Raw genomic sequence first — 25,933 nt, 5'->3', positions numbered from 1 at the left:
CTTGCCCTTCAAGCGAAGGCTAAGAGGTTTTCCTAAAAACAGCAGACTCATGACTTCTTTAGCAGTCTGAAATCCTAGCCAGCCAGAGCTCATTAGCCTGATCCAAACTTGGGCTCAGGTCTAAAAAAATGTGATAGGTACCCAGTCCATTTCGAGCACCCAACCTAATTTGGGCACCCAACCTGATTTGGGCACCACTATTGAGAGACTCTATTCTTTGGTATGATCAACGTCACCGCCGCTCCAATCCGGTGGAATGCACAACCACTCATCGCCAAAGCTACAGATCGAGGGCATGCCTCTTCTTGCTTTACTGCCAATAGCGTCCAAGCGAAGCCCCTCACCTGCAAAGCCTCCATCAAGCCCAAACCTCCGTTCGTCAGCAGCGATTTCAGATGGGCTCGATTTAGGGAAGAACACTTACGTCGCCTTGACGTCTCGGTCCAGAACTACATAGATCGATTCGCATTCCCTAGCAATACACGCATTGGGGCTCCAACATCAGATTGGGACTGAGAGAAGGAGGTCATGGTAGGTAAAAAGCCTAGCCTTGGCCTCTTGGAGGAGAAGGCAACAATCATGTTCAATGAGTCGGATGAAGCGGAGATCGGAATAGGTCTCCATCGATGATGGAGGAGAGGCCAAGAGCAGCGAAAGCGCAACCCTAGCAGAACCATTAAAGATTAAACTTCTTTCTAATAATTTATACTTCTATCTCTATTCCCCCAAGGTTTAAGTCATGGTTCCGCCTCTGAGACTAATCTCTGCTTTTAGGTGCACGAATTTGAAAACCCCTTAAATCTACTAGCCACAAACTAGTGGGAGTTGAGATTCGAACACTAGACATGATGTAAATTGGTCTAGCTTGACCTCCCAAATTCAATCACGCAAATGTTATTTTATTTCTGGTCAAAGATGCACGCTATTCTTATTACAAATGCATTACACGACTTCTTCACCTCCAACATGAAACGCAACCTACATACCTTTTTTTTTTTTTTTCATTCTCTTTTGGTATTCCTAACTAATTAAACCATATAGATTTTTCATAACTTTGGTGTTGACGATATTCCACGACTGAACATAACAAGCGGTTGTGGAGAGTCGGGAAAATCTAGCCACACTATCCAGTGAGGCAAAGGGTCAGGGTGACAAAGATAGAATTGGGCAGCCGAAATCGGTAGTGGTCCTTTTTAACCAAGAAAGCTCTGTTTTTTCACATTCATTCAATCTCAAACTCTACCCCAACACTCAAAGTTCAAAGCTTTAATAAGTGGGGGGTCCTTGTGAACTGCAATCTCTGCTCATAATGTCTTGCAGACTTGCAGATTCTATGTTACTTTCCAAGGTGAGCTGAGCTCAATTCTGTATGTTATTCTCTCTCATGCCCATTTGCCTATGAGTTCTTATTCTGTTTTTGGTTTTGAGTTTCAGGGCCCCTATCATAAGCCAATTCGAAGCCAGAGAGTTGGAGCCCATTTTTCTTCAGGTTTGCCACTCTCGTTTCAGCTTCATGGGTTCCTCAGTTTCTTGATAAATTTGATTTCTTTTTTGTGTTTATGTGGTTTGTAGCGAAACTGGGATTTGGGTGCATTTTTTAGAGTAATGAGCAATTGTATGTCACTGATTTTCCAATATGAAATCGGATTATATAAGGCATTACACACTTTTTTTCAAGTGTATTGGCAGTTAATATTTTTGTTCATGGAGTTATCCAAAAACCGGTATCTACTTATACTCAAAGAAATTTCTAGCTCAAAATGCCATTCTCTAAACATTAAGCAACCGACCAACATTCTCAACCTGGGTAGAAAATCATATTCAAATTATTAGGATCCCATTTGCGATGAGGAAATGAATGAATGTCCTTAATTCTTCAGCCTTTTCTCCTCATTATACCGAGTTAGACACGATACTTTGTGTACATCAGATACAGACTGAAAGAATGAGAAAGTATATTTAACATTGCTCATAAGCCTTGAAGTATTGGCACTTGCTGCTTGTATTAGACTTTAGATGGTGTCATTGCTTGTGACATATTTTCAATATTGTAGATGGTGTCATTGGTTGTGACATATTTTCAATATTGTTGCCACCTGATGATGCTTACTGTGATGAACAGGAATCTGCTATTTGAAATGGGACAACCATCTCCAAAAGGGTATCAAACATCAGCAGTGTTCTCCTAGAAATCGGAGGACCTTTGTACAAGCAATTGCCATTCCAGTTGCACCATCTTCACCAGACAGTGCTGAGTACAGAAAACAATTATCTGAAAGTTATGGTTTCAAACAAATTGGAGAACCACTCCCGGACAATGTTACGCTAAAGGATGTCATTGATTCCCTTCCAAAAAAGGTATTATATTTCATTTCAGAGCTGCATCAGTAATGTAACTTATTTGTTTTGCTTCTTGATGCATCTGGTTAGGATTCAGCCACTGATCGGGGTGAGTGGCTAGTCTGGTCAAACGAGTACATTTAGGAGTTAATTTTTCATTTGAGAAACTCCATACTTCATGCTTGGAAAGTTGGAAGTCTTTTCTCGTGACTGTTGGTATTGATTAAACTATACATTTATAATCATGGGGAAGGCTGCATGGCGGCATCAGATGATGCTTCATTGTTTCTCCCTGTTTTTTCATTGCAAATAACATCTCTTTTCGTAGTATCAAGGGAAGGTACAATGTAAATCAGCATTTTCTTTTTGTTTAAGTGCCATTAATTGGTGGCTTTGCGTTGCTTCCACAAGCCTTGCGCTGACCATGACTATTTCTTTTTCTTGTAAGGTGTTTGAGATTGATGATGTGAAAACATGGAAGTCAGTTCTAATATCTGCCACTTCCTATGCAATTGGGCTCTTTTTGATTTCAAAAGCCCCATGGTATCTTCTCCCTGTTGCGTGGGCATGGACAGGGACTGCAGTTACTGGGGTTTGTTCAAAACACATCTCTTCATTCTATATTGATTTTACTCTGGTATACTTTTTATTTTGTAATTACAACAGTGTATCTAAGACAACTAATTCCTTCTTTTTCTTTTTTCTTCCTTCCCTTCCCGATTATAAAGTTTTTTGTTATAGGCCATGATTGTGCGCACAAATCATTTTCAAGAAACAAATTAGTGGAAGACATTGTTGGGACGCTGGCATTTTTGCCATTGATATATCCATACGAACCATGGAGGTTTAAGCATGATAGGCATCATGCAAAAACGAACATGTATGTGTGATTTCCCCAATAAATGCATTTATTTTAGTTTCTCATATAAGAACATATTTCTCATATAGACTTTCTACTGTCTTTCAAACTGTAAACCTCTTGAACTTTCCTTTCCACCTCATCTCTTTAGGTTGGTTGAAGATACAGCTTGGCAGCCTATTCCGAAAGAAGAGTTTGATTCATCCCCTTTGTTGCGAAAGGCAATTATTTATGGATATGGCCCATTGCGTCCTTGGATGTCAATAGCTCACTGGTATGTAACTGTAAAAGAAGAATCATACATTGTCTATGTCTCTTTTTTGGATATTATTTCAGGAAGGTTGATCTTTAGTGATTTTTAATCTGTAAACACACCATAGACATGTCTAAACATTATTTAGCACCCTCATAGGTGGCTCGTCCACTTCAATTTGAAGAAGTTCAGAACAAGTGAAGTTAAAAGGGCTGCTATAAGTTTGGCTTGTGTTTTTGCGTTTATGGGGATTGGATGGCCTCTAATTGTGTACAAGACGGGGATCATGGGATGGGTAAAGTTTTGGTTGATGCCATGGTTGGGCTACCACTTTTGGGTAAATACTACTCCCTGGTCTCCAGTGCTTTATTTGGGTTACTTATGATGTATTGTTGAACATGATTGAATTGCTTTTGGGAATTTTAGAAATACGGAGCTTGCTCAGTTACTCTTTATTTTTCTTTGAATTGTAGATGAGTACATTCACAATGGTGCATCATACGGCCCCTCATATACCTTTCAAATCTGCGGATGAGTGGAATGCTGCTCAGGCTCAGATTAACGGAACAGTTCATTGTGACTACCCCTCGTGGTACTGTATTGTTCTGTGCTCTGGTTATCTTCCTTATGCTATCTGGATTTATAATCTGATATGGAGACAACATATTAACATTCTGATTTCATTCCTTTGTTTTCTCAACAGGATCGAGATCCTCTGCCATGATATCAATGTCCATATACCCCATCATATATCTCCAAGGATTCCAAGCTATAACTTACGAGCAGCTCATAAGTCTATCCAAGAAAACTGGGGAAAGGTAAATTGAACTTCATTCTCTTTAGTTCAGGATTTGAAAGCATAAACAGGCCCTTAGTATAAATACAACTGTTGAAAGAGTACAGGTCAAAAAGGTCACAAAGACATTAAAAAAAGAGGTGTTGTTCTTTTCTCTCAACTTTCTTTTGCCTCTGTCATTTACAGTATCTGAACGAGGCTACATGGAATTGGCGCTTGATGAAGACGATAATGACAGTGTGCCATGTTTACAACAAGGAGGAGAACTACATTCCATTTGACGAACTTGCCCCAGAAGACTCTCTTCCGATTGCATTCCTCAAAAAAGTGATGCCTGATTATGCTTGATCAATTTGAGAGCCTTGTGGGGCGTCTCAGCCTTTTTGGTCTCCTCTCTTTCACCCTTATCTTTTTGGGTCAAATTAGGTATGCGTAAGCCATTTCTTACTTGTTCTTGCTTAATTTTATCTGTCCCATTCAGAAGTTTCTGATTATAAATTTAGAGCAAATCAATTGAAGGAAATTTCCTGGAACGGCACAGAATAGCCTTGAACAGAGTTGATTTGTCCTCTCATTTTTGTTATGGAATAGTAATCCTCTAGACTTCGATTTGTTTTTTTCTTTTTTTCTGTTTTCTTTTTGGTGCTTGTTTGCAATGAAATTGACAAAGTGGTCAGAACCCCACTGAGTTCATGAATTACTAGATGGGGATCAGGGTAATGTTGGTTGGAGTGTTGATCTTTATTATAAATGGCTGACAATGATTTCTCACAAAAATAATAATGCCTGTTACTGACACTAAAGCTTGAGATTAGCAATCTGTAAAATTTAAAAAGATCTTAAACTACAAGGTCATGTTAGCTACTCAGGTTAGTTATTTATCCTCTATTTTTCTCCATAGAATACTAACACAGGCACACCCAACAAGAAAGTCAAATTGAGTTTAGTATTCTATATCTTCATTCGGGGTTTCTAAAATGAAGTGGGATTTCCTCCTACTTCATGCGTTTAAAATTATAACTCCATAGCTGTATAGATTAATATACTTGAATGTTGGAGGATGGAACAGCAACAGAAGAAGTCGTGTTTGGTAAGCAATTATTTAAGTATAAACATAAACAGAAGCAGAGGAAGTGGTCAGAGGTTCATAAAATGTGAAAGGGGCCATGCTTGTTTGTTATTGTGGTTGTCATAGATTCAAAGTACCATTGATAATCAAAGTACCTGAAACTAAGGCTGCACCCAATAGCTTTATGCAAAGCTCTGCAGTTCATATGTATATCTATCATAGCAGTTGCAACTGCTCACATGCAAAAGAGGGAAAGAAAAGAAAGAAAGAGAGGTTCTGCCCAAAAGTGAAATCAAAAGAGTGGAAGATAAACATAGTTCTAGATAAGCAATCAAATTTCATTTCTATCTATATCTTTAAGCTTTAGTAGTTAAAGCAAACACTTTCATACTCTGTATTGAGCAAACCCTATACACCATCAGAACTTTGAAGCATTCTCTGAGTTAACTAAACCTACTATTGCTTCAACATCTCCTATATTTTAAACAGTACTGGGAAAATTATGTATTGTGTATGTCAGAAATAAAAAGAAAAACACAATCTTCAGAACAAACCAAACCATAAGATGATGCATCATCATATAATCGGCGCAGGAGGAGTCTCCCATATATCAAACACATTCTCCTCACTATGAAGAGCGAAAAGCCGATCCCCACCAATTGAGAAATCACAAATCGAACCTCCATAGCTTCGCCGAAGCCTTGATGTCAAAACCCAATCTGGTCCACAGAACACTGAAATCGAATCATTCATGGACGAAAACAGCTGCCCTTCGTGTAATGCAAGTTTAGGGTAGCAAGGCTCGTCAGGCATTTTTCCCTTCATGAGCTTACTCCTTGAGCTCCATCTAACACTTCCCCCAGAGTTTCTTATATCAATAAACCCCAAATCTTCATACTCATTCACAACACAGATTGAGTTACTCTCTTCCATCGCTATTGCATCCCTAACTCTCTTCTCATCCACCATCATCGGAGCTCCCATATCGGACCAAGACCACACCATCTTCTTCTCCCGAAAATCCAACAAACTAATGTAACAGTTGTCCTTCCTTGGAAACAAAGTCGCCACCAGCAAACAGTTACTCCCATTCAACCATTGCAGCTTGTCTGCATCACCAAGAGACCACCCCAGCGGCTCGTAGAAGAAATCGGTCTGCTTCCCAGTGACTTGGTCCCAAACTCCAATCCCATACTCGTTGCTCCTCCCTTTACAGCTGGAAAATATCTTGTAATCTGAGCTGAAACTCAAGGCTCCAGCAGTGAAGCTCTTCACTTGATTCTCGTGACTCACCTGAAACTTGTCCCTTAGTTCACCGCTGGACGAGCTGAACAGCCCCATTCCGCCGTCGCCGCGGCCCAACCTCTCACAAACACTCACCACTATGTTCTCAGAATCAAGCCATCCTACGTCATTGACTCTCTGATAGTCAAGATTAATAGTAGGGTGCTCATCCAGCATCCAATCGTACACATGCACCATACAACCATGAGCCACACAGCAACCGCCATCCGGGCCGGCCCGGATGGCGGTCCCGTCGCCGGGAGCTTGCCCGGCGACGGTCCTCGAAAGCCAGAGCCTGTTGCCATCGAACGGTCCCCATTTGGCGGACCGGACGTGGTCCAGGAGCCCGTAATACACGGCCTCTCTATAGAGGAGCTTTTCGGACATATTTGCAGGGACGCAGAGTTCATTAGTTCGTAGAAGATCGAGGAGGACCGCAAAGCAATCGGGGTTGCGGTCGATGAAGTAGTCGTTGGAATTGTTCTTATCGAGTTGTTGGAGATTCCAGCTGTCGTCGAACATGGCGCCGAACAGGGAATTCCGGCCGGCATTGGCGAGAGTGGTGGCGGTCGTTTCGAAGATTCTGCCTCCAACATTGAATCTCACACGGTCTGTCTGGTATCCCATGATTGAATTGGACAAACCCAGATAGACTTGGAGCTGGAAAATGAGGCAGGGGAGTCAATACATGATCCTAGAACAATAAAATTTGAAACTTTGATGAAAGGATTCAGAACTAAACAACACAAAATTGAAGAGAAAGAGGTCAACCAATTGTGGGAAGTTGCTACCTGTTATGTTATTTATGTGAAGAGAGAGGTTTGATATTTGATGAAACAGAACACCATGGAAAACCAGGTGAATATGATCGAGATGATCGGAGAATTTGATCGAATTCACAGAAATGAAGATCTGGGAATTGAAGAGAACAAGTTGTGAGAGATGGGTTTTTAAATTTGCGGAATTTGGTTAAGGAGTTGAACAATTGGAGCGGTTGGATTTCAAAAATTGACTCTTTTTTTTCTTTCCTCGCTCTTATTGCTTTTTGCCTCTAAATTTTGCTGCTTATAAGCCCACAAAGAAAATAAAGGTTCAACCTTTAGTCCGGACCAAAAGAGTCTATGGTGGGGTCTAAGGGAGCTTTGCTGTTGCTGAGATCTCAGCCGTTGATGAATAGTCAATATTCAATTGAATGGCTCTGATTAAGTCAGCTGTAACCCAAGGAGAAAGCGTGTCTTGTGGGGTGTGGTTTTCAAATGTTCTGTTTGTTTTTCTGTCGAAATTTGAAGCTTCGAATGGGAAATGAGTGACGCAGAAATCTCAAGAGCAGAGAAGCAGTAGCTCACGTTGGTTTTGATCTTCCAATCATGGCACTTATTGCCCTTCCTTATCTTGTCCATTTCCATCATATTTAATTTCATTTATAGGTGATGTAATTGGATGGTTTTATTTTCCTTTTGTTTTTATCTATGTGATTTGTGATAGAATTAAATTGAAATAAAATACCCGAAATGAAATCATTTACAAACTATTTAAATGAAATCAAGACTTTAGTCATTTAATAGTCGTCGAACTTCTCTATTTCAACATGGAAATAGTCAACTTTGATGAGCTTCTAGTCAGCTCTCAAGGAAGTCAGTTAAAATAAGATTTCGAGAAGTTGCAACAAGGTAGCTCGCTGGCTCGTAAAAAGAAACTTTAGATGCAGATGAAATCAAGTTTGGAAATAAGCACAGCCTCCATGGCTCAATGACCTTGTGACTGAGGATATGTTTAATTAGATCAAACAAGATTTTTAATGAGGCCAAATGAAACCATTTGGATGTAATCTTCAACAATTTGTAATGAAAGTTCTTTGAAAAAAAGGTGCAATATGACTAGACTAGCGAACCATCCCCATATAGCAACTACTTAACCAACGAACTGATCACATTGTTAGTAGCTCCTAAACCCATTGTTCGTATCACCTTATTATAATGTAATCTTAAACTAGCTATTGTTAAATTAATTAGTCTCAAAATGGAAAATATATCGTTAAGTTTGAGGGCCATCTTACATAATTTTAATCCTTCAAATGGGGATTGCGGGTCATAGACGGCACATCATCACAATTTACACCTTGGTTCTAATAAAATACTTGATTATAATCTCTATGATATTAACAACAAGCTTAGTTTGGGGTGCATAATTGACTATCTTTGTAAGTTGTAACAACCCTCTAAAGGGTATGATCCACAAAGGTAAACTTCTACTCTACGTTTGTGTTGCCATTTTCTGATTGATCTGATTGATCTGGCTGATAAGACTTACATGAAGAGGTAGAGTGGATTGTTATGAACTTATGATTTATGATTAAGCTCGGCTTTTGTCAGTTTGTGGAAATATCCCAACTTTAAGTTGGGTTTTCTTGGATTCTAAGGGATTGATGTCATTTGCTTCAGTTCAAAGTTCTGAAGAATTTACTATCCCATGGTCTGGTAGAAGTAACTTTCTCATTAGCCCCAAGCTTGTACCGAATATTAGTTGCAATGGTAAGGATTGGGCTCGGCTTGGGGAATTAATCCAATGGTCCTAAACTCAGAGTCGTGGTTTGGCCCAAACTTAGGCCTTAAAGATAAGCCCACATATGTTTTTTTTTTGTGTGAAAAAGCCCACATTATTTTTCCAATGAACTAAGCCCACACATGTTAACTTTTACCTAAATTCTCTAACAATATACGGTCCGCCAATTGGCTAACATTTTGTGTTTGTGTTTTTGCTTCTGTCATAAAAAAAGAAAAAGAAAAAATTGGCTAACATTTTCCTAGTTCAACACTTCTATAAAATTGTCAAAAAAATTTTAGAGGTCGAAATCCGTCCGAAGCAACTAATTGCATACTAAAAAGAATTTTTATATGTTACTAACCATTATGACTTATACCGTAAGTTAAAATTACCTCTGCTTGTTATGCTTTATGTGAGGAATCATCAGAAGTCATCATCAAGCTGTTGTATACAACGTATCAATGTATGTATGTCATAATTGTAATGCTAAAATAGCCTTTTCATTTAAAGTCATACATATGTGTCATCGATATGGTTGTTGTGTCTCTCAATATGTTCTAAAATATCAGAGATAACATTAACTATCGAATATTTGATACCGTCAATCATATTCGTTAAGGTAAATTGTGAGTACTATAATGAATGACTAATATACAGATTATAAGTTGCATTTAGAAAGCTCGTAGTACACATTGTCTATATAATACTTGATACGAGTATTAATTTAGTTCGACCCTCCAAAGATTTCAGGGTGCACATTAGTCATAGTAACCAAACGAAATTTTAACGAGGTCACATCCCTCTATCTTTTGCAATTTTCCATTTTTACCAAGAAAATCCTGAATCTTTTGAAACAAAGGCCCAACCAGATTCCAAGTGTCCCTCTTATACAGGGTCAAGACAAGTGGCCACACTCCCCTGCAATCGCCCTCACCGTAGTCGGTGTACTCCCACCTCTTCCAAAAATCTTAGAGCTCCACTCTGTAGGGTTTAATACTGCCTCCTTCTCCTTCTTTGCTCTCTCTTTCGCCCCAGAAGCCTCACCCAGCTCTCCAAACCCTAACAAAGCTTCAAACTTTCGATTCATGCATCCAAACCCTAATCCCCAATTCACATAAAAACCTTACCTTTCTCAGCTAAAGCTCCTATTTTTCCGGGGGCGAAAATGGCCGACGTGTTCAATCCGGCAATCCGATCGGGTCAGAGTTCGGATCCGCAGCTCAAATCGGCGGAGGAGGCATCGCCGTTTCCGAGGATCGAGTTTCATCTGGCGCGGAAGCCATTCAAGGGCTTTAACAATGACGGCAGTGACTTCCGGCCTGAGACGCTTAATCCGGGGAGCGGTGGCAGCTCGGATTCTCGTAAACCCGGCGGCCTGGCAGGTCAGGGTCAGTCGGGTTCGGGTTCGGTTTCGGTTTCCGGAGCGAAGAAGAGTGACGGGTCGGAGTTTTTGGAAAACGGGTGGGATCCGGAGCTCAGCTTTCCCATCACATTTCGGAGAATTGTGAGTAGTATTAGTGCCCTTTGATTGTGTTTTTGATTTTAAAGGGTTAATCTTTTAGCTTAAATTTAGTCATTGCTTTCAGTTTTGAATTGGGAATTTTCCATGTTCTACAGAGTGTCTCTGTTTTTCAAGTTCTGAACTTTATTTTTTGGTTGATTTCAAGCTTTTCGGGTAATGAATAATGCAATGATTGAGAGGAAGAATGGTTTGAAACTTTTTCAGGGTGCTGGTTTGATAAATATGGGGAATACTTGTTATCTCAATTCAGTGTTGCAGTGCCTGACATATACTGAGCCTTTAGCTGCATACCTGCAAAGTGGCAGGCATCGGAATTCTTGTGAGTACTCGGCAGGACTCTTGTATGCATATTTGTTTCTTAATGTGCTTGGTTTTGGAGAGTTATCTGTAGTTTTAAGTACAAGTCATTGTAAACAGAGCTGTGGAGTTATTTAAAAAATGGGTTTAAAAAATGTTGAATTCAATGCATAGCTAATTTGATTGGTTTGTTTATGCAGGTCATATAAAAAATGGGTTTTGTGCTTTATGTGCCATCCAAGAGCACGTCAGTCTTGCTCTACAATCAACCAAGAGCATTTTGCCAAAGGCTCTTGTCTTCAATCTACAACGTATGCTTGAAACTTGATTTACTTGTATTTGGTTGCACATAAATAAGTCTCGGACTTGATCAGAAAAGAATAGTTTATAGTTAAGTTGGCGCTTGTAAATGAATTACCAGAAAAACCATCTCAGATGACTAATTACATAAACTATATGATAGGGACAATTCCTCATTCCTTCTTCAAAGCTGGTTGCTTTTTTTTTTTTTTTTTTTGAATTAAAAAAAAAATTCCTTTTCAGTTTCTCGTTATTTTTATTTTTGTAAATAAGTCTAGGAGCTTTTCAGAAAGAACTACAGCGAATTGTCCCTTATGCAAGTCGTCCAGTTTATGTCTTAATAGGGTTGAGATCAATGCTTAGTTGTGAAGTGTTATAGTTGGTTTAGTTTCCTGATTCATACTTTGGATGTTGGAATTCTTGACAACATGATTAGGCATATCGCGGAACTTTAGGAAGTCCAGACAGGAAGATGCACATGAATACATGGTAAACTTGCTGGAATCCATGCATAAATGTTGTTTACCATCTGGAGTGCCAAGTGAATCCCCTAGTGCCTATGAGAAGAGTTTGGTACACAAGATCTTTGGTGGTCGCCTTCGAAGTCGGGTAATTTTTTGTTTTGACTTCTCTTTTTTGGGTATGGATCGTAATGTGTCAACTTTATATCTTTGAAGATACTGTAGGCCATGACAGTTTTATAAATAATGAATTATCTGAAATTCATACTGACTTTTGTAATTTCTATGTATGTTATTTCTTCAGGTCAAATGTTTGCAGTGCTCCTATTGCTCTGACAAGTTAGATCCATTCTTAGATTTAAGTCTTGAAATAGCCAAGGCAAACTCTTTGAATAAAGCACTTGTGAACTTTACTGCTGAAGAACAGTTGGATGGTGGGGAAAGGCAATATCAGTGCCAAAGATGCAATCAGAAAGTTCGAGCTATGAAACAGATGACCATTCACAAGCCGCCTAGTGTTCTGTCCATCCATTTAAAGCGGTTTCGTGCATATGACCCTGGACAAAAAATTAACAAAGAAGTTCAGTTTGGTCCTACGTTGGACTTGAGACCTTTTGTCAGTGGAGCATATGTAAGTACACTTTACCAGATATGCAAGCGTGATTTCTTTCTAATTCTTTAATTACACTTTTTACAGGCCTATTTATGCAATACTTATCACAGCACGGTTTTAATTCCATCCACTTTTCTGTTCTACTTAGCCGGAAGGAGATTTGAAATATACTCTTTATGGGGTTCTAGTTCATTGTGGGGCTAGCACCTATTCCGGCCATTATTATTGCTTTGTTCGAACATCAACTGGCATTTGGCACTCTCTGGATGACAACAATGTAAGTTTATAATCTCAGATCCGATTGTCTGTACTATTCTTGCATATGCTCTCCCTTTCTGATTGATGTTAGATATGATATTAAATTAAGTGAGCTACTCAAATTTAAGTACTCACACTCACAATTAGCGCTTCAGTTTAGTTGTATATGCTGTATCAAACTCGAGAACTTGTCATAACTCTGAAAGGATAATTCATTCTTATGTTTGAGTAGCTCACTTAATATTGAATACCCTAATTTTGGGAGAGATCATTGGTAAATGCAGGATCTTATATTTCCTTGAGGAAAAAGATAAAATAAAGGTTTCCTACAAGCTTATGCAATTATGATGTAACAGGTAAGGCAAGTTCGTGAGATGACTGTTTTGCAGCAAAAGGCGTACATGTTGTTCTATGTACGTGATAGAAGAAATATTATTCCAAGGAAGCCTGTTGATGTTGCTCAAAAGGAGTATTTCAAACCTAATGGTACTGTAAATAAAATTACTCCTACTGACAACCATTTGTCGAAAGAACCTATTCGAAAAATTGCAGTTGCGGGCAGATCCAATGATCTAGCCTCTTCTGTTGCACAAAAAGATGCATCAGCTATTGTCCCAAGGGTGTCCCATTTGAAGGAAGCATCAGTTAATCAAAATAATGGCCACCTAGTGGCACAAAATATGGTGCGTAAGAAGGAAGCCATTTCAGAATCGTCTTTGATAGCGTCATTATCAGAGGGCTCATTGGGAGGATTAGGAGAAAATATGCCACCATCTACTCTGCTTCCAAGCCGCAAAACTGGCACTTCTGATTCTGCAAGTGCTGTGGCTTCAACAACTGGTGCCAAACTAAATGACTGCAATGAGAAAGCAAGTTCAAATGATAATGAAAGGGTTTCAATTATGATATCACCTACTGTGAAGGACCCTGAAATCTTGAAGGCATCGAAGCCTGTTCAAGATGAGATCCCTCAGAATGTAAGTGGATGCTACTTACCTTCCATGTACATTGGTATCGCTAGGTTTATTTACTTAAGCTTTTGCCTTGTATTGTGCTTCACTTATTACCTGTTTATACATTTAGAAAAATCATGCTTCCGGTGCTGGGAATTTGAGTGTGGCTTCATCCAGAATTCCAAATGGTTTGACATTGGAGAAGCTGAATCCTGAAAAGCCATCTGATCCACCAAGCTCTAGAATCAGTCAGGTATTCGTTTGTATATCTATAGCTTTGTGTTAGTTATGCTTTCATGATTTGACTCCTTTTCTTTTCTAGGCTGGAAGTTTTACCAATGAACGTGAGAAGGCTAGTGATTGTGGCCAGACAGTGGTAGTTTCTGATTCTGCAAAATTGTCTGGCTCATCAGTTGTGACAAATAGATCATTAGATTTGGAAGCTCCTGACCGCAAGCACCCTAAAGGATTGAAAAAGAAGCACATAAAGTGTAAGGTGGTAGGCATGCATTTCCGGCCATCCTTGCTTTCTAGGGCAGTCTTAAGGGTGCAGAAGAAGAAGAAGCACAAAAGGAGTAAACACCTAACTTCAGATTTTAAGAGCCATAGTAAGAAATACTTGGTAGAAAATTATTGTTCTTCATCTGATCAAGGACCATCTACATCTGAGAAAACCCAGACAGATTCCTTGGTTTCTGTCTGTTCGAAGAGAAAGAGAAACAAATCTGGCTTGAAAACAGATGAAGATGGAACTTCTAATAAGTGCTCAGAGAATCCCCATGGTGATTCTTCGATGGATATTAAAGATGTAGAGTTTAGAGAGAGCCTCATTCAGAATGGAACAGTGCTTGCAAGTGATAAACAACAACAAAATGGTTTTGGCTCTTCCTCTGTTACATTGGAAAACAAAAGGGTGTCGAGAGGAACTGATACTCCACACAATTGTAAAAGTGATGCAATGCAAAATGGATGGAAGGGTGTGCTGACTCAGGGTCCAGTGGAGACAATTGGTGAGTAGATATCTAGTAACTATATGTTATGTGACTATAATGCTATGATGATCGTTACTGGCTTTTGCATGCATTTGATTCATGCCTGCATGAGTATATTGCATTGATTTTGGTGGAGTCATTGGTTACCTTGTTTCAACTCTCAAAAGGTATACTCAAACATGTGATTAAAAGCTTAAATAGGAAGTTTGATGTTCGACATGTTCATGACTAGTTTTATCAGTAGTTTTGAATTTTTCACTTGTTGTGAATGTCAAGATTGGATGCTGGATCAACCTTGTACCTTCCAACTTCTTGATTACTTTATTGCCTTTCATAGATGGTCAAGAAGTACCAACTAACTGATTGATCCATATACTGAATGTTTTGTAATGCTTTGTAATTTGTTCATTGCAGTTGCACCTTGGGATGGAATAGAATTGCCTCAGTCTCATGTTGTAGAATCAAGCCATGCACAGAGTATCACCATCGGTTATGTAGGAGATGATTGGTGAGTTGGAATGTGCCCTTGGTTTTTGGGTTACACTACTATGCGTAGAGCATCTTAAACTTGAAAATTTGGTAATATTTTGATGACAAGGTTTGATTGCTCAATCTATTGAGCTTGAGGGACTGAAACTATAGCAATGACAATAGTACATTCTGCTAGTACTAATGTATTATTACATCATTTTTCACAAGCTGGGTTTTCCAATGCTTGCAGGGATGAAGAATATGATCGGGGAAAGAGAAAGAAGGTAAGGCAAGCAAAACTCACCCCTGGTGGGCCAAATCCTTTCCAAATACTTGCAAACAAGAAAGCACAATTGAAGCAACCAAGGATACAAAGGTTTGATTCTGGAAATCGACCAGTCAGGATATGAAGGGTCTGCTGTCTTGTTTTCTGTAGCAGTTGAGACAAATTGTACGACCGGGAGAGCACTAGGGTTCTTGACATTTTTGGGTTTGCTGAGCCGGGGACTGTGTATCTTATTCCTGTGGGAGCATTTCTCGTGCAGGGTTGTTGCTTCAGCTGAAATATATTGTGTTTCAGAGATAAATTTATATATTTATTTTTATTTTTAATGTTCATCTCCTATGAATCTATGATTAGTGGGAGCATTTCTAACTATTTAGCGTAATAGTATGAAACTTGGGTTCAAATAATTCAATAAAGTGTGAAACTTGCCCATTTTCTGAGTTGAGCAAGATGTTTCAATGTTTCATCTTTTGTGGAAAAGAATTGCAGCAAATAGAACGATCGAAAGAGTGAATAGTTGAAATTGAAATTGAAAAGGAAATTAAACTGAGATTGAAATGTAAATGAAACCGAAGCTGATAATGGATTGGGAATGGAGCTGATTCAATCTAATCAGCTTCCAAAGGTGACCTCTGATTCTGCAAATGCCATGGCCGCAACAACTGGGGCCAAAAAATAAATGACTGCAATAAGAGCAAGTTCACTCGTTGGGTCATTAAGTCACCCACTATTCACTACTTTTTAGTATTAATTTCACAATATGAGTCACGAGCACAGTGTATTTCATGTCCTGGGGCTGTAAGTAGGCTCGATACAGCTCGTGTTCGACTCGTATTCGGCTCGATTTTAGCTCGTTCGGCTCGTGTTCGTAAGATAAATGAGCCGAGCTTGAGCTCAATATTAAGCTCGGCCAAAAAACGAGCCGAGCTTGAGCAAAGATATATTCGGCTCGTCTAGCTCGTGAGTAGCTCGTATTTTCCATGAGTAGCTCGAGCTTGTTAAAACTCGGCTCGTTTGTTAAAGCTCAACTAATGAAATTTATACTATAAAAATATAATTATTCTAATCTCAATTCTTCAATTCTTTTTATTACATTCCTTTTCAATTGGAAGAGAATCTGAGTTGGCCCCATTCTTATTTAATTAGTTTAAGTGCAATTTTGAGTTGGATTCATCATTTTGAGTTTATTCTAGACAATAAAAGGGATTTGTATGATGGTCAGACATCAAATTTGGATTATTAATTTAAATTTTTTTCTATCTTTTTTATTTTTTAAATTTAAACTCAAATGAGCCAAGCCGAGCCTATTCAAGCTCGAGCTCGTCCAATAAATCAAGCCGAGCCGAGCCTAGCTCGGGCCTAAGAAAAATATTCAAGCCGAGCCGAGCTTGAGCATGGAAAAAATAATTCAAGCTTTAGCCCGGCTCGAACTCGATAAAAAACAAATGAGCCGAACATGATCACCTTCGTATTCGCTCCGGCTCGGCTCATTTACACCCCTAGACTCCTGGGTCACCCGAGTCACTTTCTGAGTCACCATCGTGACCTGCAAAGTGACCTGGATCACCAGGTCACCATGAAAACTATGCCCGTGACCCAGAGGGTGGAAATTAACATTAAAAAGTAATGAATAGTGGGTGACCTGGTGATCCAACGAGTGAATTTGCTCTAAGAAAGCAAGTTCAACTGAGAATGGTATGTGCAGTGTTTCAATTATGACATCACCCACTGTCAATCTCTGAGGGCATCTTATAAAGCCTGTTCAATACGAGAATGCAATAGCCTCCCATATATGCAACTTGTAACCTATTTATTGTTAATCATACCTATACTATTTGCCACGCACTGAACATTGCCTCAAGATTAGGTTTCCTGGCATGATTAGTCTTTAATATCATATCCTTAATAGAATCTTATAGGAGGAAGCTTGAATATCACTCACATTCTAACTCCACTATCACCAATTAATGTAAATCATTATCACAGGAGACTGGATTGAGGATTCTTCTTCCTTTGTAGATTGTAGAATGAGAGAAGTGATGGCAAGAAAAGACACACACACACTTTCAGAAAGTCAATTTTATGCCCATGAAGCTTTGACCAGAGGGACACATGCCCATGTGCAAAGACCATATTACTTGTTCTAAATGAAATTTTCTTTCCCCATTACACAAGGGTCCTCTAAATCTTCCAAAAACCCCATGTGGCTTGAGTTTAATTGAAGCGGAGTGTCTAAATCAGCATGACAAAAATTAATCATGTAAACAGAATACATGATTGAGAAGGAAACAGAATACTCGAAAGAGTGAATAATCGACACTGAAATTGAGAAGGAAATGAAACTGAGATTGAAATGTAAATGAAACTGAAGCCTCATAATGGATTGGGAATAGAGCTGATTCAATCTGATCATGAGCTTCCAAAGGTGACCTCTGATTCTGCAAATGCCATGGCTGCAACAACTGGTGCCAAAAAAAATAAATGACTGCGATAAGAAAGCAAGTTGATCGAAATGAGAAAGATATGTGCAGTGTATCAATTATGATATCACCCACTGTCAATTTTTGAGGCATCTTATAAAGCCTGTTCAATATGGGAATCCCATATGTGCAACTTGTAACCAATTTATTGTTAATCATACCTATACTGTTTGCCACACCCTGAACATTGCCTCAAGATTAAGTTTCCTGACATGATTAGTCTCTAAATATCATATTCTTAACAGAATCTTACAGGAGGAAGCGTAAATATCACTCACATTCTAAGTCCGCTATCTTCAATTAATGCAAATCATTACCATAGGAGACTGGATCGAGGATTCTTCTTCCTTTGTGTAGATTGTAGACTTGAGAGAAGCGATGGCAAGAAAAGACACACAGACACGTACAGAAAGTCAATTTTATGGCCATGACGGTTTGACCAGAGGGACACATGCCCATGTGCAAAGACCATATTACTTGTTCTAAATGAAATTTTCTTTCTCCATGACAAGCAGGGTCCTCTAAACCCTCCAAAACCCTCATGTGCCCTAGAGTGCAACTTAAGCGAAAGTGTCTAAATCAGCAGGACAGAGATTAATCATATTTTCCATAAACTTCCATCACGCAGTCACAAAACCACCCAAATGCCCAAAGATTTTACTAAATGATCAATACCATGTTCACATTATCATGCCTTTACCAACTTGAACTGTATTATTACTATTATCTGTATGTAGCTGTACATGATATGACAAAATGTATTTTCTCATTCCAATTCTGTGTGTGAACGGTGCAGATGCTGATCCTGGTAATAGTTATTCTTTCCTAATCCCTTGGATTTTACCATGACTATGGAACTATATCTTGCCCCACTATATATTAATATTGAATTATTGGTGATCATGGGTTAGGGGTTATATCAGTTCTTTACTTTTAGAAAATGGGTGGGGAAGAGCCTTCTTTTGACATGTTTAGAGTCAACAAAACGCTACCTCACACCAAGCAATTTCAGCTAATCCATTGAAATATCCTCACTACTGTTGTGAACAAAATTCCCACCAAACATGCTAGAATGGCTTGCAAAGAAAAAGGTTTAGACATTAGATAGTATAACTCATTATGACTAGCATCAAAACTGAGAAAATCATGAATGTGTTTGGATCATTATACTTCTATCACTTATAACAAAGAAAAAAATGATGATAAAAGTTCCTTTAAATCATGTTCGCTTCTAATTGCGATTCATGTGTAAGTTATGATTCAACCTCTCTTCCAAAATTGTGCATGAATCTTTATTATCATTAAGATTATTCACTTTTGGTATCACTTAAGTAAACTTAATTGAGCATCCCTTAATCATTTAAGTCACCAAATAAATATTATTACTACCAAAATCGTTTAGTTATTTAATATTAATTATTTTGAGTAAAATAATCTTGAAAGGGTGATCTTAATTAGTTGAGAAACTTGAATTATCGACTCCAAGTTCGTTGATTTTGTAGCAATTGGGAATATAGCTAGTGGGAGTGGAAAGAGAAGAAGAACAGTACTATAGAACTAAACAAATATTATTTGGGCAATTCAATTCTTATATGAGATCTACAGAAGATTGCCAGTTGCAAGTTGATTTCAATCACAAAAAGCTTCCAATTAGAGAGAGAAAAAAAAACATCAGTGATCGACAACGTTCAATGAAGAATCATTGAATTCCCACCAACAAAAGGTCACCAACCAAAATAGATTATACACTCCCACCATTAAACCTTTCTCATTTATGAAGCCCAACTTCTGTCCACCCCAGTCTGCACTTTACTTCTTTGTTTAGCTCTTCTTACCTTCCCTCTATACCCTCCCTCCTCTGTTTATGTGCAGGTTTCACAGACCAAAGCTCTGCTTGTTTTCTTATAAAAACACATATGATATGATATATATAGTAGTGTGTTTCAAGAAAACTTGCAACAAAAAAACAAGAGCTTCTCCCCCTTGTGTTGTTTGTTTCTGTTTTGATTTCATGGACCTGCCAAGCCACTCAACTTGAGCTGAGCTCACATTCTCTCTGAAAAACACTAGAAAATTCAAGAACCCATTTCTCACATGCATGTTCTGCTCCACCTAATATTGACATTTTTTTAGAAGAGTTTTGGCCTAACAATCATCTTTAATGGAGCTGCAGGCCAAGATGAGTGTTTTTCAGATGGACCCAAAACCATTTATGATAGTGTAATGCTGCTTGTGAAGCTGTGACAGTGAGAGAGGTGTTGAGGAGGTCAGTGCTGGAGCAGAGTTTGGACTCATTATATTCCTTTTCACACTTGTTACTTCTGTTCATTTTTACCAAATGGGTTTCAACTTCTTTGCTTCTCTACTGGTTCTTTCACTGTTGTTGAAGCCATTTGCTTGTCAACAACCCAACACAGATGGGTTTTATGTCTCTCAGTTCTTGCAAAAGATGGGTTTGTCTTCTTCTTCTTCACTTTACAACTTCTCTGCTCCTGTTTGTTCTTGGTCTGGAGTATTCTGTGATTCAGAAAATGAATATGTCATTCACTTAGTTGCTTCTGGCTTAGAACTCTCTGGTTCTATCCCTGATACCACTATTGGGAAGCTAACAAAGCTTCAATCTTTGGACCTTAGCAACAACAAAATCACTGGTTTGCCATCAGATTTGTGGAGCTTAGGCTCACTCAAGAACCTTAATCTCTCCCATAACCAGATTTCTGGGTCCTTGCCTAACAACATTGGCAACTTTGGCCTACTTGAAAGCTTTGATATTTCAAGTAACAATTTTTCTGGTGAGATTCCTGCAGATATAAGCTCACTTACCAGTCTCAGAGTTCTTAGGCTCAGTCAAAATGGGTTTGAAATGGGCATTCCTTCAGGAATTGTGGGTTGCCAATCTTTGGTTGAGATTGATCTTTCTTCGAATAGATTGAATGGGTCTCTCCCAGATAGTTTTGGTGCTGCTTTTACTAAGCTCAAAAGTTTGAATCTTGCTGGAAATGAGATTCATGGCAGGGACTCTGATTTGTCAGAGATGAAATCCATTACTAGTCTTAACATTTCTGGGAATCTGTTCAAGGGTTCAGTGATGGGGGTGTTAATGGAGCTGTTGGAGGTGATTGACCTGAGCAAGAACCAGTTTGAAGGTCACATTTCTCAGGTACAATTCAATGCTAGCTATAATTGGTCTCATTTGGTTTATTTAGACCTGTCTGAGAATCAACTTGGTGGAGAACTTTTTCATAATTTAACTGAAGCCCAAAATCTAAAGCACCTGAATCTAGCGCACAATAGATTTACTAGGCATGCATTCCCTAGTGTTGAAATGTTTCCTAGTTTGGAATATCTTAATTTGTCGAAAACTAGTCTTACTGGTCAGATTCCTGATGAACTTTCTCAGTTGAGTAGCTTGAGTACACTTGATCTTTCTGAGAACCATCTGATAGGTCAAATTCCATTCCTGAGTCTAGAGAGTCTCCAAGTCCTTGATGTTTCACTCAACAATTTGAGTGGAGAAGTCCCGGTTTCGCTGTTGGAGAAACTTCCTTGGATGAAGAGGTTCAACTTCTCTTACAATAACTTGACACTTTGTGCTTCTGAAATCTCCACCGAAACCCTCAAAAAATCTTTCTTTGGTGCTTCAAACAGCTGCCCCATTGCCGCAAACCCAGCCCTTCTTAGAAGTCAAGCAGCTAAGGATAACCACAAGGGACTAAAGCTTGCATTGGCTTTGGCCCTCTCAATGGTGTGTTTGCTTGTTGGTTTGCTATTCCTAGCAGTTGGTTGCAGAAGGAAAACCAGAATGTGGGAAGTAAAGCCAACCTCATACAAGGATGAACAAACTATATCTGGCCCCTTTTCCTTCCAGACTGACTCCACTACTTGGGTGGCAGATGTTAAGCAAGCAACATCAGTCCTTGTAGTGATTTTCGAGAAGCCATTGTTGAACTTCACATTCGCAGACCTCTTGTCAGCAACTTCAAATTTTGACCGCGGAACACTTTTGGCTGAAGGGAAGTTTGGGCCTGTTTACAGAGGATTTCTGCCAGGTGGAATTCATGTAGCAGTGAAAGTTTTAGTGCATGGTTCTACATTGACAGACCAGGAAGCTGCAAGGGAGTTTGAGTATCTTGGTCGAATCAAGCACCCCAATCTTGTTCCATTGACTGGATATTGCTTAGCTGGGGAGCAGAGAATTGCTATCTATGATTACATGGAGAATGGGAACCTTCAGAATTTGCTTCATGACTTGCCGCTTGGTGTTCAAACAACTGAGGACTGGAGCACAGATACTTGGGAAGAAGATGACAACAATGGCATTCAACATGTTGGTTCTGAAGGGTTGTTAACAAGTTGGAGGTTCCGTCACAAGATTGCTCTAGGTGCTGCCCGAGCATTGGCATTTCTACACCATGGTTGCTCACCTCCAATTATTCATAGAGATGTCAAGGCTAGTAGTGTTTATCTGGATTATAACTTGGAGCCAAGGCTATCTGATTTTGGACTGGCTAAGATTTTCGGTAGTGGTTTAGATGAAGAGATCTCTCTCGGCTCTCCTGGCTATGTGCCACCAGAGTTTACTCAGGCAGAATGTGATTCTCTAACACCAAAATCTGATGTATATTGCTTTGGAGTTGTTCTTTTTGAGCTCATTACTGGGAAAAAACCATCTGGTGATGATTATCCGGAGGAGAAAGAAGCAACTCTAGTGAGCTGGGTCAGAGGATTGGTTAGGAAGAACAAAGTGTCTAGCGCTATTGATCCGAAAATTCGTGATACAGGACGTGATGACCAAATGGAGGAGGCACTCAAGATTGGATATCTGTGCACAGCTGACCTTCCCTCAAAGCGACCAAGCATGCAACAGATAGTTGGACTTCTTAAAGATATTGAACCAGCAGGTAACCAATGAAGAACAAAGTTGAAAATGGAAAATGTGGGAGTTTTTTTTTTCTTTAGCTTTTCTTTTCTTAGTTGTTCTTGTACTTCTTTGTTATGAGTTATTTTAGCTGCCATGGGGAAATTGTACAGTAGCCTTGATAATTCTGTCTGGACTGAAAGATCATGTTGCATGTTCATTTTGCTTTCTCATTGTTGGTGGCCTAAAAGCTTAATTTATAATACACCGGAGTTTGATTTCGAACTCCAAAGTTATATATCTTTCTTGAAATCTCATTTACTCGGCAATGTCATTTCAATCTCCAAGTTTGATATGCATATCCTTGTCTGTTAATACATGTATTCTTGAAGTGAAACTTGTGCAAACTGCAAAGATGAATGTGCATGTAATCGTAGGGGACCTAACTATAGCGGCCAGTCACAGAAAGTCAGGAGCTCTGGCCTCACCGCCTAAGCCCTGCCCGCTGTTAGTGACGTAATGGACCGCATTTTGCAGCATCAACCATGGTTTCAACCAAAACCAAAATGTGTGGCTGTCTGTTTATATCTTAAAGTGAATAGATACATTGTTACCACGGGATGTCCATTAACATAGATAAGAACCCCATGTTCAGGAAAAGTATACTTTACTTCCATACCAAACTCCTCTGCAGAATTTAGACTGCTGTAACTCCAGTTATTCCTGTGTAGTGATCGAGAAAAAGAGAAAGAGACTCCTGCATAATTGAAGCTAGCATGCATTTTTGCCAACCTTATCATCACAAGTGAGATCGAGAAGACATGCATGATAACCTGTAACGCATGCACCTTCTTCCCAATGTTCTCATCATGGCTAAGCTGAATGGACATGGACATGAACATGAACATCATCATACACAATTTTCTGGTAGATATTTTATACTTAAAAGTTAGAATGCAAAGGAGCTATACTAAGGTGGCTCAAGATTGGGCTCCTTGGTGGACCCTGCAAATAGGCTATGTTTCTTCATAATTTCGTATTTAGGATTCCAGAGGATCATTACCCTGCAACTGGAGGCTCGAGAAAATGGCAAAGGAAAGCTTTAGGTTTTTCTAGTCTTCTTGCCTTTTACTACAAAGTTGGTCTTCTATTACACAATTTTATGCTTTGAGTTCCTATTGGAATTGGGCTCTTTGGTGGACCCTGCGAACAAGCTCTATTTCTTCAGGATTTCGTATTTGGGATCCCGGAGGGTCATTACCCTGCAGCTGGAGGCTCGAGAAAATGGCAAGCTTTAGGTTTTCTTGGTCTTCTTGCCTGTTACTAGAAAGTTGGTCTTCTATTACTTTCATCTTAGTTTTCTCTAGTTGTACACAAATTGAAGTATCTAGGCGACTAGGTTTATTATTCAAAGAGAGGTACGTAGTGAGGATTTACTTTCTTGTAGTTAGGCGCAATAAATGAGCGTATGTATTAACAATTAGGGTCACCTGGCCTTTGCTCGGTAGTTTGTGTCATTTATGATTTTAGTATGAGACAACATCTGATGTACGTGCCTTCTAGCCATGGATAAATTAGTGAAATCTATTTCTTCAAAAAAAACAAAAAAAGGTGGCTCAAGATTTTAATGAGGGCATTTATCACAGTTAGTACCACATGAGGCATCAATTTGTTCATTCATTCCAGCTGCCTAAGTAGGTAGTGGTCCAAAAACCCGCTGCTATATATGATGTCTTTCTTTTCCCTAGCCTTTTAGGGTTGGTAGTTGTTAAGAACTACATTCTATAGCTTGCAAAGAATACTATTGGGGTAATTCTAAAAAGAGAGAAACACACTGACATGGGTTTTCCAAAATCAAACTCCATGGAATATGTGCTTCCTCAATTTGTTTCCCAAAAGTATACCTTTCCATGACACAGTACACAGTTGTGGTTTGCTTCAGCTAGCTTTTGGATCATGGCTACAGATTCAGTTGCTTTATCCACCGTTGCTAATCGTCTTGCAAAGAAAGCAAAACCCATGCTAATGATTATCCTCTTCAGCTGTGTGTGTCACTTTTTTTTTTTTTTTTTAATTCCTTTCACCATTTTCTTCACACTTGCATGATCACATCTCTGTCAAATCTGAAGCAACTCTCGTTATCGTTTTTTTTTTTTTTTTTTTTGGTCTTTGCTCGAAATTTTATTGATTTAGGCAATATTTTGCTCTTTTTAGATACCTTTTATATGGTCCTTTTCACATAGTAGTATTTTTGTTTCAATTTGTTGGTACTTCTTCAGACTTCAGCATATTGGTACCCAGAGATCTTTTGGCCAAATGAAAGTGGCGAAAAGTATTTTAGAATCTGACAATTTCTCAGAAATGTAGAATGACTATAATCTAATAGCATCTCTCCCAGAAAACAGAAGAAGAAGCATTTTTCAATCCAAGAATGTGGTTTTGTTGTGGGGAATAAATGATGGGTCCAATGGGCATAGGATTCTGGTTCGGTCCAAGTCCAATATGGCATCTTTACACCAAGAGAGGAGTCCAGGACCGTTTAAATTGGGCACGTGTGAATATTAAATATTTTGCTACCTGAGCTATTAAACAATAAAAAAGAGAAAAAAGAGAAAAGAGGATAAATATTCAACTCCAGTAAGATTTAAAAAACAAATTGAAATCTCATAAAAAAAAATTAAGTTGAAATTTTCTTCTCAAATATCAACAAATTTAGATTATGAACAATTTTTTTCAATCTAAGTAAGTATTTATTATCAATGTTAGTGGTTTCTTGATTGGTGTAGAGCATATTATAGAGATCGGAAAGATAGAGAGTTTGAGCGGCTGCCAACCTTGTTAGTTTGCTGACAATGCGAATTGAATCCAATTCAATTTGTGTTCGTGTTGAAACAGTAATTGTGTTTACACTGTTTTGAGCTTTTATATGATCGTATTATTTACTTGATTTAGAGTGTGTTAAACTTTAAGAGCACAATCAGTTGCAAAGTTTTCAAAAAGGTCATTCAAGGACCTTTGATGATACCTCCCTAGTTCCCTTGATACTTGTCTTTTCAAAACAAGAAGGAAAAAAAAAAAAGGAACCATATTATTGGTGTTTTTTTTCTTTCGCATAACTAATTATTATTTTGGAAAATAGAAAGAAATGAAATTAATAGAAAATATGGAAAAGGGAAGGTGGATAATTCCCTCCTTCGCCCCAAAATTCTTTTTGGATAAGTTCACAAAGACAGAGGGAGTGAGTGAAGGGGAGCTAAACCCTAACCAGAGATCCAACGGTGGAGATTCGATCTCAGC

At 38.8% G+C, this 25,933-nt stretch overlaps 4 protein-coding genes across 6 annotated transcripts; 3 read left to right on the top strand and 1 right to left on the bottom strand.

Annotated features, from left to right (window-relative positions):
- The first annotated feature begins 1,039 nt into the window (after nucleotides 1-1,039).
- LOC112186629 (omega-6 fatty acid desaturase, chloroplastic) lies at nucleotides 1,040-4,869 on the top strand. The gene is made up of 10 exons (XM_024325101.2): nucleotides 1,040-1,348; nucleotides 1,435-1,489; nucleotides 2,123-2,358; nucleotides 2,789-2,932; nucleotides 3,069-3,220; nucleotides 3,351-3,473; nucleotides 3,612-3,789; nucleotides 3,926-4,044; nucleotides 4,156-4,270; nucleotides 4,435-4,869. Exons 1-10 carry the CDS (start codon nucleotides 1,310-1,312, stop codon nucleotides 4,594-4,596), a joined length of 1,323 nt encoding a protein of 440 aa, XP_024180869.1. The 5' UTR covers nucleotides 1,040-1,309; the 3' UTR covers nucleotides 4,597-4,869.
- Nucleotides 4,870-5,641: 772 nt separating this feature from the next.
- On the bottom strand, nucleotides 5,642-7,670 carry LOC112186628 (BTB/POZ domain-containing protein At2g24240). 2 transcript variants are annotated; one of them, XM_024325100.2, is made up of 2 exons: nucleotides 7,393-7,670; nucleotides 5,642-7,295 (listed from the first exon to the last, which is right to left on the bottom strand). In XM_024325100.2, exon 2 carries the CDS (start codon nucleotides 7,226-7,228, stop codon nucleotides 5,894-5,896), a length of 1,335 nt encoding a protein of 444 aa, XP_024180868.1. In that variant the 5' UTR covers nucleotides 7,229-7,295; nucleotides 7,393-7,670; the 3' UTR covers nucleotides 5,642-5,893. The 2 variants fall into 2 exon arrangements, with proteins under 2 accessions (XP_024180868.1, XP_024180867.1); XM_024325099.2 differs by having other exon boundaries at nucleotides 5,642-7,261; nucleotides 7,393-7,669.
- A 2,424-nt stretch (nucleotides 7,671-10,094) lies between these two features.
- LOC112186627 (ubiquitin carboxyl-terminal hydrolase 23) lies at nucleotides 10,095-15,743 on the top strand. Of its 2 annotated transcripts, none has more exons than XM_024325098.2 (11): nucleotides 10,095-10,649; nucleotides 10,872-10,986; nucleotides 11,165-11,275; nucleotides 11,701-11,873; nucleotides 12,030-12,356; nucleotides 12,487-12,615; nucleotides 12,953-13,573; nucleotides 13,683-13,802; nucleotides 13,872-14,559; nucleotides 14,956-15,049; nucleotides 15,263-15,743. In XM_024325098.2, the coding sequence occupies exons 1-11, from the start codon at nucleotides 10,311-10,313 to the stop codon at nucleotides 15,420-15,422; spliced, it is 2,877 nt and encodes a 958-aa protein (XP_024180866.1). In that variant the 5' UTR covers nucleotides 10,095-10,310; the 3' UTR covers nucleotides 15,423-15,743. The 2 variants fall into 2 exon arrangements, with proteins under 2 accessions (XP_024180866.1, XP_024180865.1); XM_024325097.2 differs by having other exon boundaries at nucleotides 10,097-10,649; nucleotides 13,680-13,802.
- A 3,629-nt stretch (nucleotides 15,744-19,372) lies between these two features.
- LOC112188444 (probable LRR receptor-like serine/threonine-protein kinase At2g24230) lies at nucleotides 19,373-22,937 on the top strand. The gene has a single exon (XM_024327559.2). The coding sequence runs from the start codon at nucleotides 20,117-20,119 to the stop codon at nucleotides 22,688-22,690; it is 2,574 nt and encodes an 857-aa protein (XP_024183327.1). The 5' UTR covers nucleotides 19,373-20,116; the 3' UTR covers nucleotides 22,691-22,937.
- The last annotated feature ends 2,996 nt before the right edge of the window (nucleotides 22,938-25,933 follow it).

The sequence above is a fragment of the Rosa chinensis genome, chromosome 2, assembly GCF_002994745.2.
Source record: "Rosa chinensis cultivar Old Blush chromosome 2, RchiOBHm-V2, whole genome shotgun sequence".
Classification (NCBI taxonomy): Eukaryota; Viridiplantae; Streptophyta; class Magnoliopsida; order Rosales; family Rosaceae; genus Rosa; species Rosa chinensis.
This window is presented reverse-complemented; position numbering and strand designations above follow the sequence as displayed.

Excerpts from the sequence above, each read along its gene's own strand:
- LOC112186629 (XM_024325101.2), top strand. The coding sequence starts at position 1,310 with ATGTCTTGCAGACTTGCAGATTCTATGTTACTTTCCAAG. Across the intron at positions 1,490-2,122 it reads TGGAGCCCATTTTTCTTCAG|GAATCTGCTATTTGAAATGG; the intron begins GTTTGCCACTCT and ends TGTGATGAACAG. Across the intron at positions 3,221-3,350 it reads CATCATGCAAAAACGAACAT|GTTGGTTGAAGATACAGCTT; the intron begins GTATGTGTGATT and ends TCATCTCTTTAG.
- LOC112186627 (XM_024325097.2), top strand. The coding sequence starts at position 10,311 with ATGGCCGACGTGTTCAATCCGGCAATCCGATCGGGTCAGAGTTCGGAT. Across the intron at positions 12,616-12,952 it reads ACTCTCTGGATGACAACAAT|GTAAGGCAAGTTCGTGAGAT; the intron begins GTAAGTTTATAA and ends ATGATGTAACAG. Across the intron at positions 13,803-13,871 it reads CAAGCTCTAGAATCAGTCAG|GCTGGAAGTTTTACCAATGA; the intron begins GTATTCGTTTGT and ends TTTCTTTTCTAG.
- LOC112188444 (XM_024327559.2), top strand. The coding sequence starts at position 20,117 with ATGGGTTTCAACTTCTTTGCTTCTCTACTGGTTCTTTCACTGTTGTTG.
- LOC112186628 (XM_024325100.2), bottom strand. The coding sequence starts at position 7,228 with ATGGGATACCAGACAGACCGTGTGAGATTCAATGTTGGAGGCAGAATC.